Genomic DNA, 12111 nt, shown 5'->3' with positions numbered 1-12111 from the left:
GAGAGAGAGAGAGAGAGAGAGAGAGAGAGAGAGAGAGAGAGAGAGAAAAGCTAGGAAGGAAGGAAAAAAAGAAAAGAAAAAAAAAGATTTTTATCTGAAAATTTTGCATTACCTAGAAATTCTAGCTTGGTTGGTAGGGTAGGTGGTTGTGTATGTTTGCGGGGGGTGGAGGGAAGACGACAGTGTAATTCTTTCTGGGAGCCAAGTCTGGAAAATAGGCAGCAGTACCATGGCTGTAGTTCCCAGTGAGTTCAAGGCTGGCGTCGCGGCTGATGGCCACTCTGAGCACGATCACTTCTGGAGTTCTTCGTCTCAGAACTCTGGTATCCCTTTCAACTCCCCCACCCCCCGGATCCATGGTCTCGCCCGGAGTTACTATCGATAGCTCTACGCTCGGCCCGGCTTCTATCGACTCGCTCCTTCTCGCCTCGCCGTCCTGGACTAAGGCAGAGTGCAGAGCGTGTGTTAAGGTACGGGGGACACGGGACGAGGGCTGCTACCGACTGCTGGGTGGCTAGGAGAGTGCGGTCGGGGTAATCAGGCCGGTAACACAGAGCCAGGGCGGTGTGCAGAGCACTGGGGAGCGCGGGGGTCCTGCCAGATAGCGCCCCCACCCATCCGATCCCAGTGCTGGTCAACTACGCATGCTCAGCAGCCGCAGTGCCGGGCTTTTCCCTAGTCGCCATGCGCATGCGTTGCCTACCCTTGCGGCAGACGGCGCCCGGGCGATGGCCTTCTGCGAGTGACTGCCTCCTGCTGGCTGCTGGCGAGGTGGCGTCTCCAAGCGTAAGGGTGAAGCTGAAGGAACACTCCGGGGAGCAAAATAGCCAGAGTCCTGTCTTTTGAGACTGTCAGGTCTCAAAAGGTCTCTTTTGAACACTCTTATTTTTCTTATTTTTCAAGTGAAGTTAATACCGGTACACTGTAGTGTGCAGAATGTTATACGTACATCTTTTCTCTCCAAACGTTTTGACCTTTGGACTTTACTTATCACCTCTTGACCCAGTGCAGCTCTCATTTTTTTTTTTTTTCTCCAGCCATCAAACAATGAATACCACCCCAGGCACAGTGGGCAGTGACCCTGTCATCTTAGCAACTGCAGGCTATGACCACACGGTGCGCTTTTGGCAGGCTCACAGTGGAATCTGCACTCGAACAGTGCAGCATCAGGACTCTGTATCCTCCTCTTGGGAGCAGGATGGTGCTGGCCAGAATTAAGTATGAATGATATGTGTTTGGGGAAACTCAGGCCAGGTGGTGGAGGTCTTGATGGCCTCGTAGCCCCAAGGCTTCCCTCTCTGGGTTCTCTTCCTGTTATCCTTAACATGCTCAGCAGGTGAATGCATTGGAGATTACTCCGGACCGAAGCATGATTGCTGCTGCAGGTACCTGAGATTCTCTACCTCTGACCCTTTACTGGCCGCATTTCTGCCTGGCACACCCCTGCTTCAATTCCCCCTATGTCCCTAGGTTACCAACATATCCGCATGTATGATCTCAACTCCAATAACCCCAACCCCATCATCAGTTATGACGGAGTCAGTAAGAACATTGCATCAGTGGGCTTTCACGAGGATGGTCGCTGGATGTATACAGGTGGCGAGGACTGCACAGCTCGCATCTGGGACCTCAGGTGGTGTTGTGTGCTTGGCTGAAGAGGACAGCTGCCCGGGGAGTGGGCAGGCCAGGGGATTGTCTATGGGCAGGCTATTCTGCAAACAGTCTTAGTGCAAGGGGCGTTGAGCGGGCGATGGAGGGAAGATGGAAAGCAGAATAGAATTACATCAGAGAGTCAGCCTTGCCTTGAGGCTAGGGACCAGACTTTCCATCCCTTTTCACTGACCTCACGCTTGTGGAGAAAGAGCTAAACTTCACAAGCATTTCTCCTAAGGTAGAAGCAACTCCTATGAGCAGAGAATGGGGGCTTTTGGTGGAGGCACCATTAGAAGCCATGTGTAACCTTAACTCCCCACAGGTCCCGGAACCTACAGTGTCAGCGTATCTTCCAGGTGAATGCACCCATTAATTGTGTGTGTCTGCATCCCAACCAGGTGAGAAGTGCTCATGGGGCCAGGTGTCAGGGGTGGGGTGGGGACTTTAGGGGACAAGGGTATTGCTACATCTCACCTCCCTCCCCTACATCCTAGGCAGAACTCATTGTGGGTGATCAGAGCGGTGCTATCCACATTTGGGACCTGAAGACAGACCACAATGAGCAGCTGATTCCCGAGCCTGAGTATTCCATCACGTCTGCTCACATCGACCCAGATGCGAGCTACATGGCAGCCGTCAATAGTGCTGTGAGTGCTGGGAGTGGCTCTGGGGGGCATCTCGGCACCTAGCCCCTTATCTTCTGCACTTGAGTTGACTCCCTGGTTTTCTCTCAGGCCTCCTTGAGCTTCCACCCAGCTCCCAAAGTCAGGCACCTGGGTACCACTCCTCATGTCCACCTTGCGGTCTGCCATAGCCCCACCCATCAGGGCCAGTTATTTCTCCTTTCGTGTTCCAGTCCATGGCTTTGCTCATCCTTGACACTAATAAGTTTCTCTGTGGCCTTCCTGGGATGCCTGTTCTGTCTCCCTTCAACGATACAAGCATCCTTTAGTCTTCCTGGCAGGCTGCACTGTTCTGAGACCTTAAGAAACAACTCCTCATGGACTGTGGATGCTTTAGTTTGGCCCATGCTCTCATCTTCAGTCTCCTATTTTCCTTTTAAATCCCAGAACATCACTTGTCCCACGTATCTGCACTCCCTCCACCCATCCCTGGGTTGTCAAATTATCTATCTCCGTGTCCTCCTTACTGCCTCCCCTCCTGTACATCTCTGTTGGCCAGCAGCAGCCTCTGGGGAGCTGTGTTTGACTTGGCTAGTGTGACCTCCTGCTTTTGGCTGGCTGGGCTCGATTCCTTATTGGGGCTAAATTTCCTATAGACATGACCCAGGATGTCATTGGCCATCATGCTTTGGCCCAGGTGTCCGCAATTCATATCTGAGGGTCTGGGTTTTGAATGTCTGCCCTCCTATCTTATAGGGAAACTGCTATGTCTGGAACCTGACAGGGGGCATTGGTGACGATGTGACTCAGCTCATCCCTAAGACCAAGATCCCAGCCCATACACGCTATGCCCTGCAGTGCCGCTTCAGCCCTGACTCCACGTGCGTGTAGGGTCCTGGGGGAAAGGGGAATGTACAAGCTGTGGGAATGACCTGGTGTGTGGTAAGTAGATATGAGGTAGTAGTAGCTACTGAGATACCCCATGTTCAACCCCAGGCTTCTTGCCACCTGTTCAGCTGACCAGACATGTAAAATCTGGAGGACATCCAACTTCTCCCTGATGACGGAGCTTAGCATCAAGAGTGGTAACCCTGGAGAGTCATCCCGTGGCTGGATGTGGGGCTGTGCCTTCTCAGGGGACTCCCAGTACATTGTCACAGGTGAGCCCTGCCCTCCTTATCCCCATTTTGCCAAGTCCTCTAGAGAGGCCATTCACAGCTGCTATCTCTCTTCTGCCTGATCTCTCCTTACAGCTTCCTCTGACAACCTGGCCCGGCTCTGGTGTGTAGAGACTGGAGAAATCAAGAGAGAGTATGGTGGCCATCAGAAAGCTGTCGTCTGTTTGGCCTTCAATGACAGTGTGCTGGGTTAGCCTTGGCCCTTGAGGCTGCATTGGGCAATCAGGACTGCCTGGTATAGTGACTCTAACAGGATGTATCTGAACAATACCCGGGTGCAAGTGAGACTCTCAGGTTAGCATGTCGGGCCAGTTGGATCTGACCGGACTATGCCGGCCCCTCCTGGCCAACCTAGACTTTTTGGCTACTCTACCCTGGGACTCTTTCCATGCCCAGTTTGTTGTCAGAAAGCTCACTCACTAAGCCAGACTGGACTGGGAGTCTTTTCTCCTTTAGGGAGACCTGGAGGGCTTGGAGCTATTGAAGAGGTCAGAGGTTAATGCCTGTATTCCAGGGATGCTACCCCGACTTGCTTCAGAAATTACCATTATGGCCAGGCAATCTGGGTTTATTAATCCCTACTGTCAGCTGCCTTCCATAGGTACTGGTGACCTGGCCAGCTTACTGACCTGTAGGGACAGGACTGGCTTATGGGACCAAAGGCCAGGAGGGCTTGGGTAGGGGTCTTAGTCTGGGAGGTAATAAAAGCAGACAGACACACAGATGTTGCTCGGAAAGCAGATGTCAATGCAGAGGTAGATCAGCCGCTGTCTCCGGGGCCCTGGGGAGAAGGGAACTTAGTGAATCCCAAGGGCCCCCTACCCAGTACTGTCCTGCAGGAGCCATAGACCTTTTCACCCAACCTATCCCAACTTACCCTCTGCCCATTGGGCCCAGTAGATGGGAGTGTCTGCACAAAGGTGTTGCACTGAAACTCCCACTTGGGTAGGGTCCACAGTATGGCCCCCCAAAACTGCCAGCAGTTCCTGGGCATAGTGGGTATCCCGGCCAGGTACATGTGACTCTTGGGCCTGCAGAAAGACTCTGGTGGGCCACTGTATAGTACTTCCTTGCTCCTGGCTGGGAAGGGCATTGGTGCCCACCCCAGCCTGATGGCCCCTCCACCTGCCCTTGTCAACAGCCTTAGTCAGGGGAAAATAGAGCTTTCTGTTCCCCTGAAACCAGAGCCTTGGCTGGCCCAGCTGGGCTGCACAGAGGACCTTTTGTTTATCTCCTGGCCTTGGGGGTTTGTGGGTGGCAAGCCAAGTAGTGCTGCTTACCCTGGAAGTGTTCAGCAGCAGCTGCAGGGTCTCCCGATCTTGGGCTTCCATCAGACGGAGGAAGCAGGCCTGGTGCTCTGCAGGGCTGTAACAGATGTAGCCCTGGGGGAGGGGGGGCAGATAGGTAAGTCGAGGCCACCCCTGACACCTCTACTCTTTCTCCCTCCCAAGCCCACTCACGTTCTTCCCGTCAAACAGCACGGCCCAGCTGTGGTTGCTCTGAAACGGAGTCACCACGATGGTTGCCATGTTCTGGGCCACATCCACTAGAGTGGTTTGGTTGGGCCAGGGTACCCTGGAGCTCGGGAAGGTCTTTCGGAGCATCTGCAGCAATGGCTAGGGGATATTTGGGATTCAGCCTTAACCAATGTTTCCATATCCTTCTGGTTCTCTTACTATCTGTTCAAGGCTGGTATTTAGACCTGGCCCCATGCGATAACTGACAGGTACTGGCCTTCCTGCCCTCTTCCCACTCTGCATACCCCGCAGCTTGAAGAGGTGCTTACCTTGGGAGAGCTGTACATGAAGCCAAGAAGCCCCCCAGCCACGGCCCCCGCAGTGAGCAGTGTCAGCAGCAGCAGCAGGCCTGCTGCTCTCCAGCCCCTATGGCAGGGTTTGGTCTTCACCTGAAGGCACAGTACTGGCCGTGGGGCTTCTGGCTTAGAGACTCGGGAGCCAACTTGCTCAGGGAAGGGGCTGAGGATGGTATGTGGTGACATTCCTTTCTCCTTCTATGGCATCCCTGAGTTCTTGTCTTTGGGGTGGTAGAGACACTTACCTCAGCAGGCTTGGACCTGAGGCTTTCAGTGTGGATGCGCCCTTGCTTCATGCTGCAGCCCTGCTGACAATGCACTGATTGTGTGCAGCCCCTTGGAGGAGTCAGCCAGGGAAACCTCAGGATGCCTTTGATGAATCAAACTGTATCCTCCCCTTCCAACCCCACTGCTTCCTTCCCAGCCAGTATCTGATGTCCTGCCTCAGCCAGGACAACCCTCTCCCCCACATGTAATTGATGCTAACTAGTTTGTCTCTGAACTCTTAGCCTGTGCAGAACATGGGGTCTTGGTGTGTGTTAGAGCTGGCCTTGAAGTCAGAATTGGCTAGGTCTTCGCCAGGGTGATTTTGATCTGGTTGGGCAGACTTTTGTTCTTGGTGTTGCCTCCGGACTCCTGAGCTAGACACAGGAACTATCAATAAATGTGTATGAACCATCAGTGTGAGGCCGATTGCTTTCTTACCTTCCCTCACAAACTCCCAAGCTTCTTTCAAGACCCCCATTAGCATCAGATGGGGCTGTTGGTATTTCCATGTGCACGACCGTGTGCTTCGGGCTGGACCAAGAACAAGTACCTTGCTCCACATTAGTTAAGCCAGCCTCTGTCCCCTAGCATGTTTTTTTCTAATCTAGCTCTATTGTCTTGGTCCCTTATCTATGTGACTTGGTGGCCCAGCTGTATACACATCCCAGTACTTTACCCAGTGGCTTTATTCTACCTTGGCTTTATGCCTTGTGCTTCCAGTTTCTTTAGGACCTGTTCCTTATAGACAGGGTGGGGCTGCAGGTGGTCATGCCCACTGTGAATGATTTTAGAGTTGGAATCCCAGCCTGCCTTCAGGATCCCACCCATAGCTAGATAACTGCTTCTCAAAGAAATTAGAGGAAGGCAGACCTAATCATCATGGGTTTGAGAGTTTAATGTGCATTTGAGATCACACAGCAAGACAGGCTGGAAATGCCGCAGACACACAGGTTCTCCAGGTTTGTCCAGAGGAGGGTCTCCCTGGCTACACATCTGCCAAGCCTGGTCATTATCCAGACTCCAAGGATCAGCACCACCAATGTCATAGGCACTACTGCACTTGTGTTCATCTATGGCACCTTCCACTCCCACCCCTGGCCCGGGAACAGCTTCAGGCATGGATAGATATCTTTTATTGCTCTGAGAACTTGGTGAGTAGGTCGTGTTGATCCATGGCACCATTCCACTCCCACCCCTGACCTGGGAGCAGCTTCTGGCATGGATGAATACCTTTTATTGCTCTGAGAACTTGGTGAGCAGATGAAGTGCTGGGGCCATGAGCATAGCCACTTGGTACAGGGCGTGGTGCCAGAAAGGAGTCAGCCAAAAGGAACTTCCCAGTCTGCTCAGCACACTGAAAGGTCAGGGACTGGAAGAGCAGAGGAAAAGGCCAGAGATGCTGAGAAGCCAACTGGCTAGTAGGTCTTATGGCTGGCCACCAACAAGGAAGTCCACCTGTCTACAACAAAACTGACCTGGACAAGGGGGGGGGGGTTGGCTGCTTTCTTAGAGACTTGACTATCCTCAGGACTGACTCCTGCCTACCCAGAGGACTCTGGGAAACAAGACAATCCTCGGCTCGCACACTGGCTATGCTGCTGACTGGGACAGGAGATTTCTTCAGTGGGGTTTACCATTGCGACAGCACAGCTATTAATCCATACGCGTAAGATCCAATTTCACACTTGACAGTGTTGTTCACTAGTTTGAAAAAAAAAAAAAAAAAAAAAACAACCCAACTGTTCTGAGCTCCCCGGAAAGCAGCATGGTGTTCGGAGCTGCTCAGCAGGCCACACTTAAGACACGTTTAGCTGGGCTGTTACTGTGCATGAGGGTCTGCAGTACTGAGCATCTGGAACAGAACAGACAATTGTGATGTCAAAGAAGCAGAGTAGCGGAGGCTGTCGGGGTTGACATCCAAACCCCAGCTCTAGAGCGCTCCCACCCCACAGGTGAGGAACTGGGACGCAGTAGCAGGCGCCTCTGCTGCAGGATCACTAGGGGAAACCCCAGTTTTTGGTCTCTGTGTCATTAAGAGCCCTTTTTAACTCTCTGCCCACCTTAGGGCCTGATTCCCTGATTACATTTCAGTAAAAAGCATGACACACAACCCTTGACCCATTTCAGTCTCAGCAACAGGGCCTGAGGTTACCTGAATATTGGGCACATGCTATGCCCACCCCATAATGCCTTCCAAGCTTAAAAGTGCATCTTAAAATATAATTCTCTGTAAACAACCCCCCCAACGTTTACTTACAAGATTAACTACTGCCTTTGCTTATTACTTAACTTCAGTTAACCTGCAGCTACCTAACAGAGCAATTTCTAAGCCCCACTATTAATTTAGGTAGCTGATTTTTTTTTCTTTCTTTTATTCCAGAGATTAAAGACACTAGATCCTTAACCTTGAAGGGCAGGCAAGAGGTCGGCAATGCTGTCAACATAGAAGTCAGGGACCATTTTCTTCTTGAACATGCAGTCACTTTCCTGATTGCTCTTCACATCTTCAAGACTGGAGACTCCGGTGAGGGTCAGGATAGTCTTCAGGCTACAGGTGGAGCCCAGGAGGATGTCTGTGTCCAGGCGGTCTCCCACCATGACGGTGCGCTCCGGGTTGATACCATACTCCTGGGACACGCAGTCGAAGATGAAGCGGCTAGGCTTCCCGATGATGTCCGCCTGGCGCTGGGCGGCCATCTCCACGGCTCGCACCAGACAGCCGGTACCTGCAGAGCGAGGGAGGGAAGGGGACGCTGGGGTCAGAGGACACGGAAGGGCTGGGCCCGCCCTCCAACCTCCAGCCCCTGGGTGCACGGACCCGCAATGAAACGGCCGTTCTCTAGCGGAAGCCGGTTGTCCATGTTGGTGCCCACGAGCAGACAGTCGGGCTGCTGCAGGTACCGCACGGCCTTGGTGAGCTTCATGTAGCTGAAGTGTGGGTCGAAGCCCACCACTACGGCGCGCACGTCGGGTTCGAGCGGCACGGCTAGCCAGTCGCTGGGGCCATCGCCGTGAAGCACGTCCGGGCCCACGCCCACGCTAGTGACACCCACGGCCTCCAGCTCGGCTGCTAAGGCCGGGCTGCCCAGCACGTAGGCCTTGGGGTCCGGCACGCCGGCCAGGCGTTGGCGCAGATAGAGCGCGCTGCAATAGGCCGTGCCGAAGACCTCGAGGCCAGCTTCGGGCCCCACCGGGCCGCCGAAACCCAAGCGCCTTAGCTTCTCCGCGTAGGCCGTGCGAGTCTTGCTGCTGTTGTTGGTGATGAAGCCCAGTCGCTTGCCGCGGGCCCGCAGAGCCCGCAGAGTCTCCGGCGCGCCCGGCACGGCCGTCTCGCCGCGCCACAGCACGCCATCGCAGTCGAACAGCAGCGTGTCCACCTCGGCCAGCAGCAACTTGGCCCGCTCGGCGCTCAGCCGCACGCAGCGGGCTTCGTCGCCACCGGCTTCCGCCTCTGCCATGGTGGACCGCTGACCGCTGCCGCCGCCGCCGCCGCCNCCCGCCGCTCCTGCCGCCACCACCGGCCGCTCCTCGCAGCCGCCAGCCGCGGCGCCCGCCCCGCCTCCGGGACGCTCATTGGCCCCGCTCCTCGCGCGCACCGCCCATTGGCCCCTGCTTGCGCCAATCCATCTCCGTTTCCCGCGAGCAGCGAGGCCTACAGCTGCAACGGACGCGGGCAGGCGCGCGGAGTCGGGCAGCCATTGGCTGCCTGGTGCAGCTACACCAATAATTGGCTGGTAGAGCGCCAACCGGCAAGGGTAGAGCGTACGCCGCGGAAAAGCTGCGGGGCGCGAATGGCACGGGACGCAAGGCGGCTGTTCGTGGATGGCCACGGGACAGGTCGCTCATTGGAAACTGGTAATCAGCCTAGGTGACGGAGACTCCAGGTCAGTCACCCTGGGCCAGGCCGGCTGATGATTGGCTACTTCTTCTAGCGGTCTTGGTTGGGCGGGACTATTCTAAGGAAGAAGACGGAAGGGGCTGCCAGTACCGAAGTCACGTAAGCGCCTTGGACGTGCAGTCGGCACTTGAACCGACTACTTTTCAGTCTTCGCAGCCAGCCTACAACTTCCTTTCCCAAGGGTACTCGCATTCTTACCTTCGGTTCTTCAAAGGTTTCCAGTACCTCGAAGTGACATGAACCAGTGATGGCAAAGCAGTAGGATTGGGACCCAGGGGGACATTGCCTAACTGTATGATATTCAGCAATCGGTCACTATTATCGTCCTCATTAACTATTAATACTTTTAAAAAAAGAAATGTAAGTACACTGTAGCTGTCTTCAGATACTCCAAAAGAGGGCATCAGATCTTATTACGGACGGTTGTGAGCCACCATGTGGTTGCTGGGATTTGAACTCAGGACCTTCGGAAGAGCAGTCAGTGCTCCTAACCGCTGAGTCATCTCTCCAGCCCGCTACTAATACTTTTATTGAGGCATATTATACAATGACTTTGTGCAGATCAATGCAATTTCATATGAATATGCTCATGTATACTTAAATATCAGATATAGAATAATTCCAACATTTCACAAAAGTCACCTATATTACTTTCCAGTCCATAACAGATATCCCTCTCCAACCACCTTTCTGACTTGGAATATACATAAAAAGATGTTCTAGAGTATCCTTTTAGAAGTCTGACTTTTGGACTACAGGAGTGACAATTAAAGATTATACCTTGTTAACCCCATATATGAGAGGAGAAAGGCCACCAACCCAAATCATCATGGCCAACACGGTTTTTTATAAAGCTCAGGGGTAGGCACTTTGCAAATGGAGTGAAGTGGGTTAGCCGATGAAATAGGCCGGGTTACAGGAGCAGAACATAAGCATGCTTGTAAGTCCTAAAGACCCCCTGAAACAAAGCCATGGCTGCAAGGGGAGCTTAACAATAGACAGCAATGACAAGGCAGTCATAGGTGGTCACATAACCCCAGGAAACAAAGACATGATTGCCATTCTTAGAACCATTTGTACGGTACAGCACAGAATGGTTTGTAGTTAAGGTTACAGACTAGTCCTTGAGAAACAAGTTTAATCACTAACAGAATCACCTACTTTGTCTTCACTATAAGATGGTTTTTAAGCCTAAAATGGAGGCAGAATGGTTCTTCATTCCTCTTTCATTCAGACCACCCTGACTTCTAAGCACCCAAGCTGGGCAGTTCACAACAGCCTGTAGCTCCAGCTGCAAAGATCATGAATTGTAGCCTCTGTGGACACTTTAATACACATACCCACACATAATTAAAAATATTTTTGAGCCTAGCAGTGGTGGCGCACGCCTTTAATCCCAGCACTTGGGAGGCAGAGGCAGGAGGATTTCTGAGTTCGAGGCCAGCCTGGTCTACAGAGTGAGTTCCAGAACAGCCAGGGCTACACAGAGAAACCCTGTCTCAACAAAACAAAAACAAAAAAAATTTTTTTGAAGATTTTTTTTTTTATGCATATGTTTACCTGTATTTGTGGTGACCTCAGAGGCCAGGAGTCAGATTGCCTGAAACTGGACTTATGGGCTGCTGTTGTGAGCTCCCATTTAGGTGCTAAGAATTGAATGGCCAGGCATGGTGGACCACACCAAGACTCAGAGGCAGAGGCAGGTAGATCTCCATGAGGATCTGTGAGTTTGAGGCCATCCTGGTCTACAAAGCAAGTTTCAGAACAGCCAGGGTGGCTACACAGAGAAACCCTGTCTCAACAGACAGCAATAATAGTTTGAGTAATACATTTTCAGTTTCTTATTTTTACTGTTTTTTCATTGAATTGTTACCTGGACCATGGTAAAAATCATACCACTACTAGCCCTGCGGTTTAATTTTCCTGCTGATGAACACTGGGATATTTCTAGTTTGAAGCTGTTGTAATGTCCCCGTGACGTTCTTGTCCTTATGTATGCATATGAGGCTGTGTGTTCCCGTGTCTGGGTGTACCATTCAGAGTTGTGTGTTTATCATCATCACTTTGACTGGAGTCGGGGGTCAGAATAACAATAGCTATTAGTCTTGTAGACTCCCAATTCCCAGTGTGTCCACCTCATGCATTATTCTTGAACCCCAGTTCTCTGTTTTTTTTTTTTTTTCTTAATCGCTTTTACCTTTGAACTCATCAGATAAACCCAATGACCTCAGTATTCCTAAGCGTCCTATTTATGGAACATTGTATTCCTGCTGGCCTAGAAAGCATGAAGGACAAGGACCATAGCCTTGGAGGGCAGAAGACTGCGGGTTCCTCTGTGGAGTATAGACTGCCTAGGAGAGCTCCTTCATTCCTGTCTTCAGTTAGTTTGGGGAGCTGAGCTGTCCCTGGGAAAAGCTGGATTTGACAAAAGATTACAAATACTGATTTTATCATTTAGAAACCCCAAGTTGAGAGCTGGAGAGATGGCTCAGGGGTTAAGAGCACTGACTGCTCTTCCAGAGGTCCTGAGTTTGATCCCCAGCACCCACATGATAGCTCGTAACCATCTGTAATGGGATCTGACACCCTCTTCTGGTGTGTCTGAAGGCAGCTACAGTGTACTTATAAAAGTGAATCAAAAAAATAAAAATAGGGCTGGTGAGATGGCTCAGTGGGTAA

At 52.1% G+C, this 12111-nt stretch overlaps 3 protein-coding genes across 6 annotated transcripts; 1 reads left to right on the top strand and 2 right to left on the bottom strand.

The window, feature by feature from the left end:
- The first annotated feature begins 409 nt into the window (after positions 1-409).
- Positions 410-5948, top strand: Mlst8 (MTOR associated protein, LST8 homolog). Its single transcript, XM_021185986.1, has 9 exons — positions 410-470; positions 1038-1176; positions 1334-1385; positions 1471-1633; positions 1976-2051; positions 2148-2300; positions 3033-3157; positions 3273-3436; positions 3530-5948. The coding sequence occupies exons 2-9, from the start codon at positions 1048-1050 to the stop codon at positions 3646-3648; spliced, it is 981 nt and encodes a 326-aa protein (XP_021041645.1). The 5' UTR covers positions 410-470; positions 1038-1047; the 3' UTR covers positions 3649-5948.
- On the bottom strand, positions 4007-5615 carry Bricd5 (BRICHOS domain containing 5). 3 transcript variants are annotated; one of them, XM_021185990.1, is made up of 6 exons: positions 5513-5578; positions 5241-5360; positions 4915-5070; positions 4735-4836; positions 4332-4485; positions 4089-4235 (listed from the first exon to the last, which is right to left on the bottom strand). In XM_021185990.1, the coding sequence occupies exons 1-6, from the start codon at positions 5561-5563 to the stop codon at positions 4141-4143; spliced, it is 678 nt and encodes a 225-aa protein (XP_021041649.1). In that variant the 5' UTR covers positions 5564-5578; the 3' UTR covers positions 4089-4140. The 3 variants fall into 3 exon arrangements, with proteins under 3 accessions (XP_021041648.1, XP_021041649.1, XP_029327212.1); XM_021185989.1 differs by having other exon boundaries at positions 4007-4235; positions 5241-5615; XM_029471352.1 differs by lacking the exon at positions 5241-5360 and having other exon boundaries at positions 4121-4235.
- Positions 5949-6414: 466 nt separating the features above from the next.
- On the bottom strand, positions 6415-9076 carry Pgp (phosphoglycolate phosphatase). 2 transcript variants are annotated; one of them, XR_003835294.1, is made up of 3 exons: positions 8353-9034; positions 7010-8260; positions 6415-6903 (listed from the first exon to the last, which is right to left on the bottom strand). XR_003835294.1 is itself a non-coding variant. In XM_021185988.2 (2 exons), exons 1-2 carry the CDS (start codon positions 8990-8992, stop codon positions 7935-7937), a joined length of 966 nt encoding a protein of 321 aa, XP_021041647.1. In that variant the 5' UTR covers positions 8993-9076; the 3' UTR covers positions 6415-7934. The 2 variants fall into 2 exon arrangements, 1 of the variants encoding a protein (XP_021041647.1); XM_021185988.2 differs by having other exon boundaries at positions 6415-8260; positions 8353-9076.
- Between the last annotated feature and the right edge of the window lie 3035 nt (positions 9077-12111).

This window comes from Mus caroli, chromosome 17, assembly GCF_900094665.2.
Source record: "Mus caroli chromosome 17, CAROLI_EIJ_v1.1, whole genome shotgun sequence".
Taxonomy (NCBI): domain Eukaryota; kingdom Metazoa; phylum Chordata; class Mammalia; order Rodentia; family Muridae; genus Mus; species Mus caroli.
Note: the sequence above shows the minus strand (reverse complement) of the source record. Positions and strands in the feature narration are given on the sequence as shown.

Bases quoted from the DNA above. Each gene is read 5' to 3' on its own strand.
- Pgp (XM_021185988.2), bottom strand. From the start codon at position 8,992: ATGGCAGAGGCGGAAGCCGGTGGCGACGAAGCCCGCTGCGTGCGGCTG. The intron at 8,261-8,352 runs GTCCGTGCACCC...CTCGCTCTGCAG, and splicing joins GAACGGCCGTTTCATTGCGG to GTACCGGCTGTCTGGTGCGA.
- Bricd5 (XM_021185989.1), bottom strand. From the start codon at position 5,453: ATGTCACCACATACCATCCTCAGCCCCTTCCCTGAGCAAGTTGGCTCC. The intron at 5,071-5,240 runs GTAAGCACCTCT...AATATCCCCTAG, and splicing joins TCATGTACAGCTCTCCCAAG to CCATTGCTGCAGATGCTCCG. The intron at 4,837-4,914 runs GTGAGTGGGCTT...CCCCTCCCCCAG, and splicing joins TGCTGTTTGACGGGAAGAAC to GGCTACATCTGTTACAGCCC.
- Mlst8 (XM_021185986.1), top strand. From the start codon at position 1,048: ATGAATACCACCCCAGGCACAGTGGGCAGTGACCCTGTCATCTTAGCA. The intron at 1,177-1,333 runs GTATCCTCCTCT...TAACATGCTCAG, and splicing joins CAGTGCAGCATCAGGACTCT to CAGGTGAATGCATTGGAGAT. The intron at 1,386-1,470 runs GTACCTGAGATT...CTATGTCCCTAG, and splicing joins AAGCATGATTGCTGCTGCAG to GTTACCAACATATCCGCATG.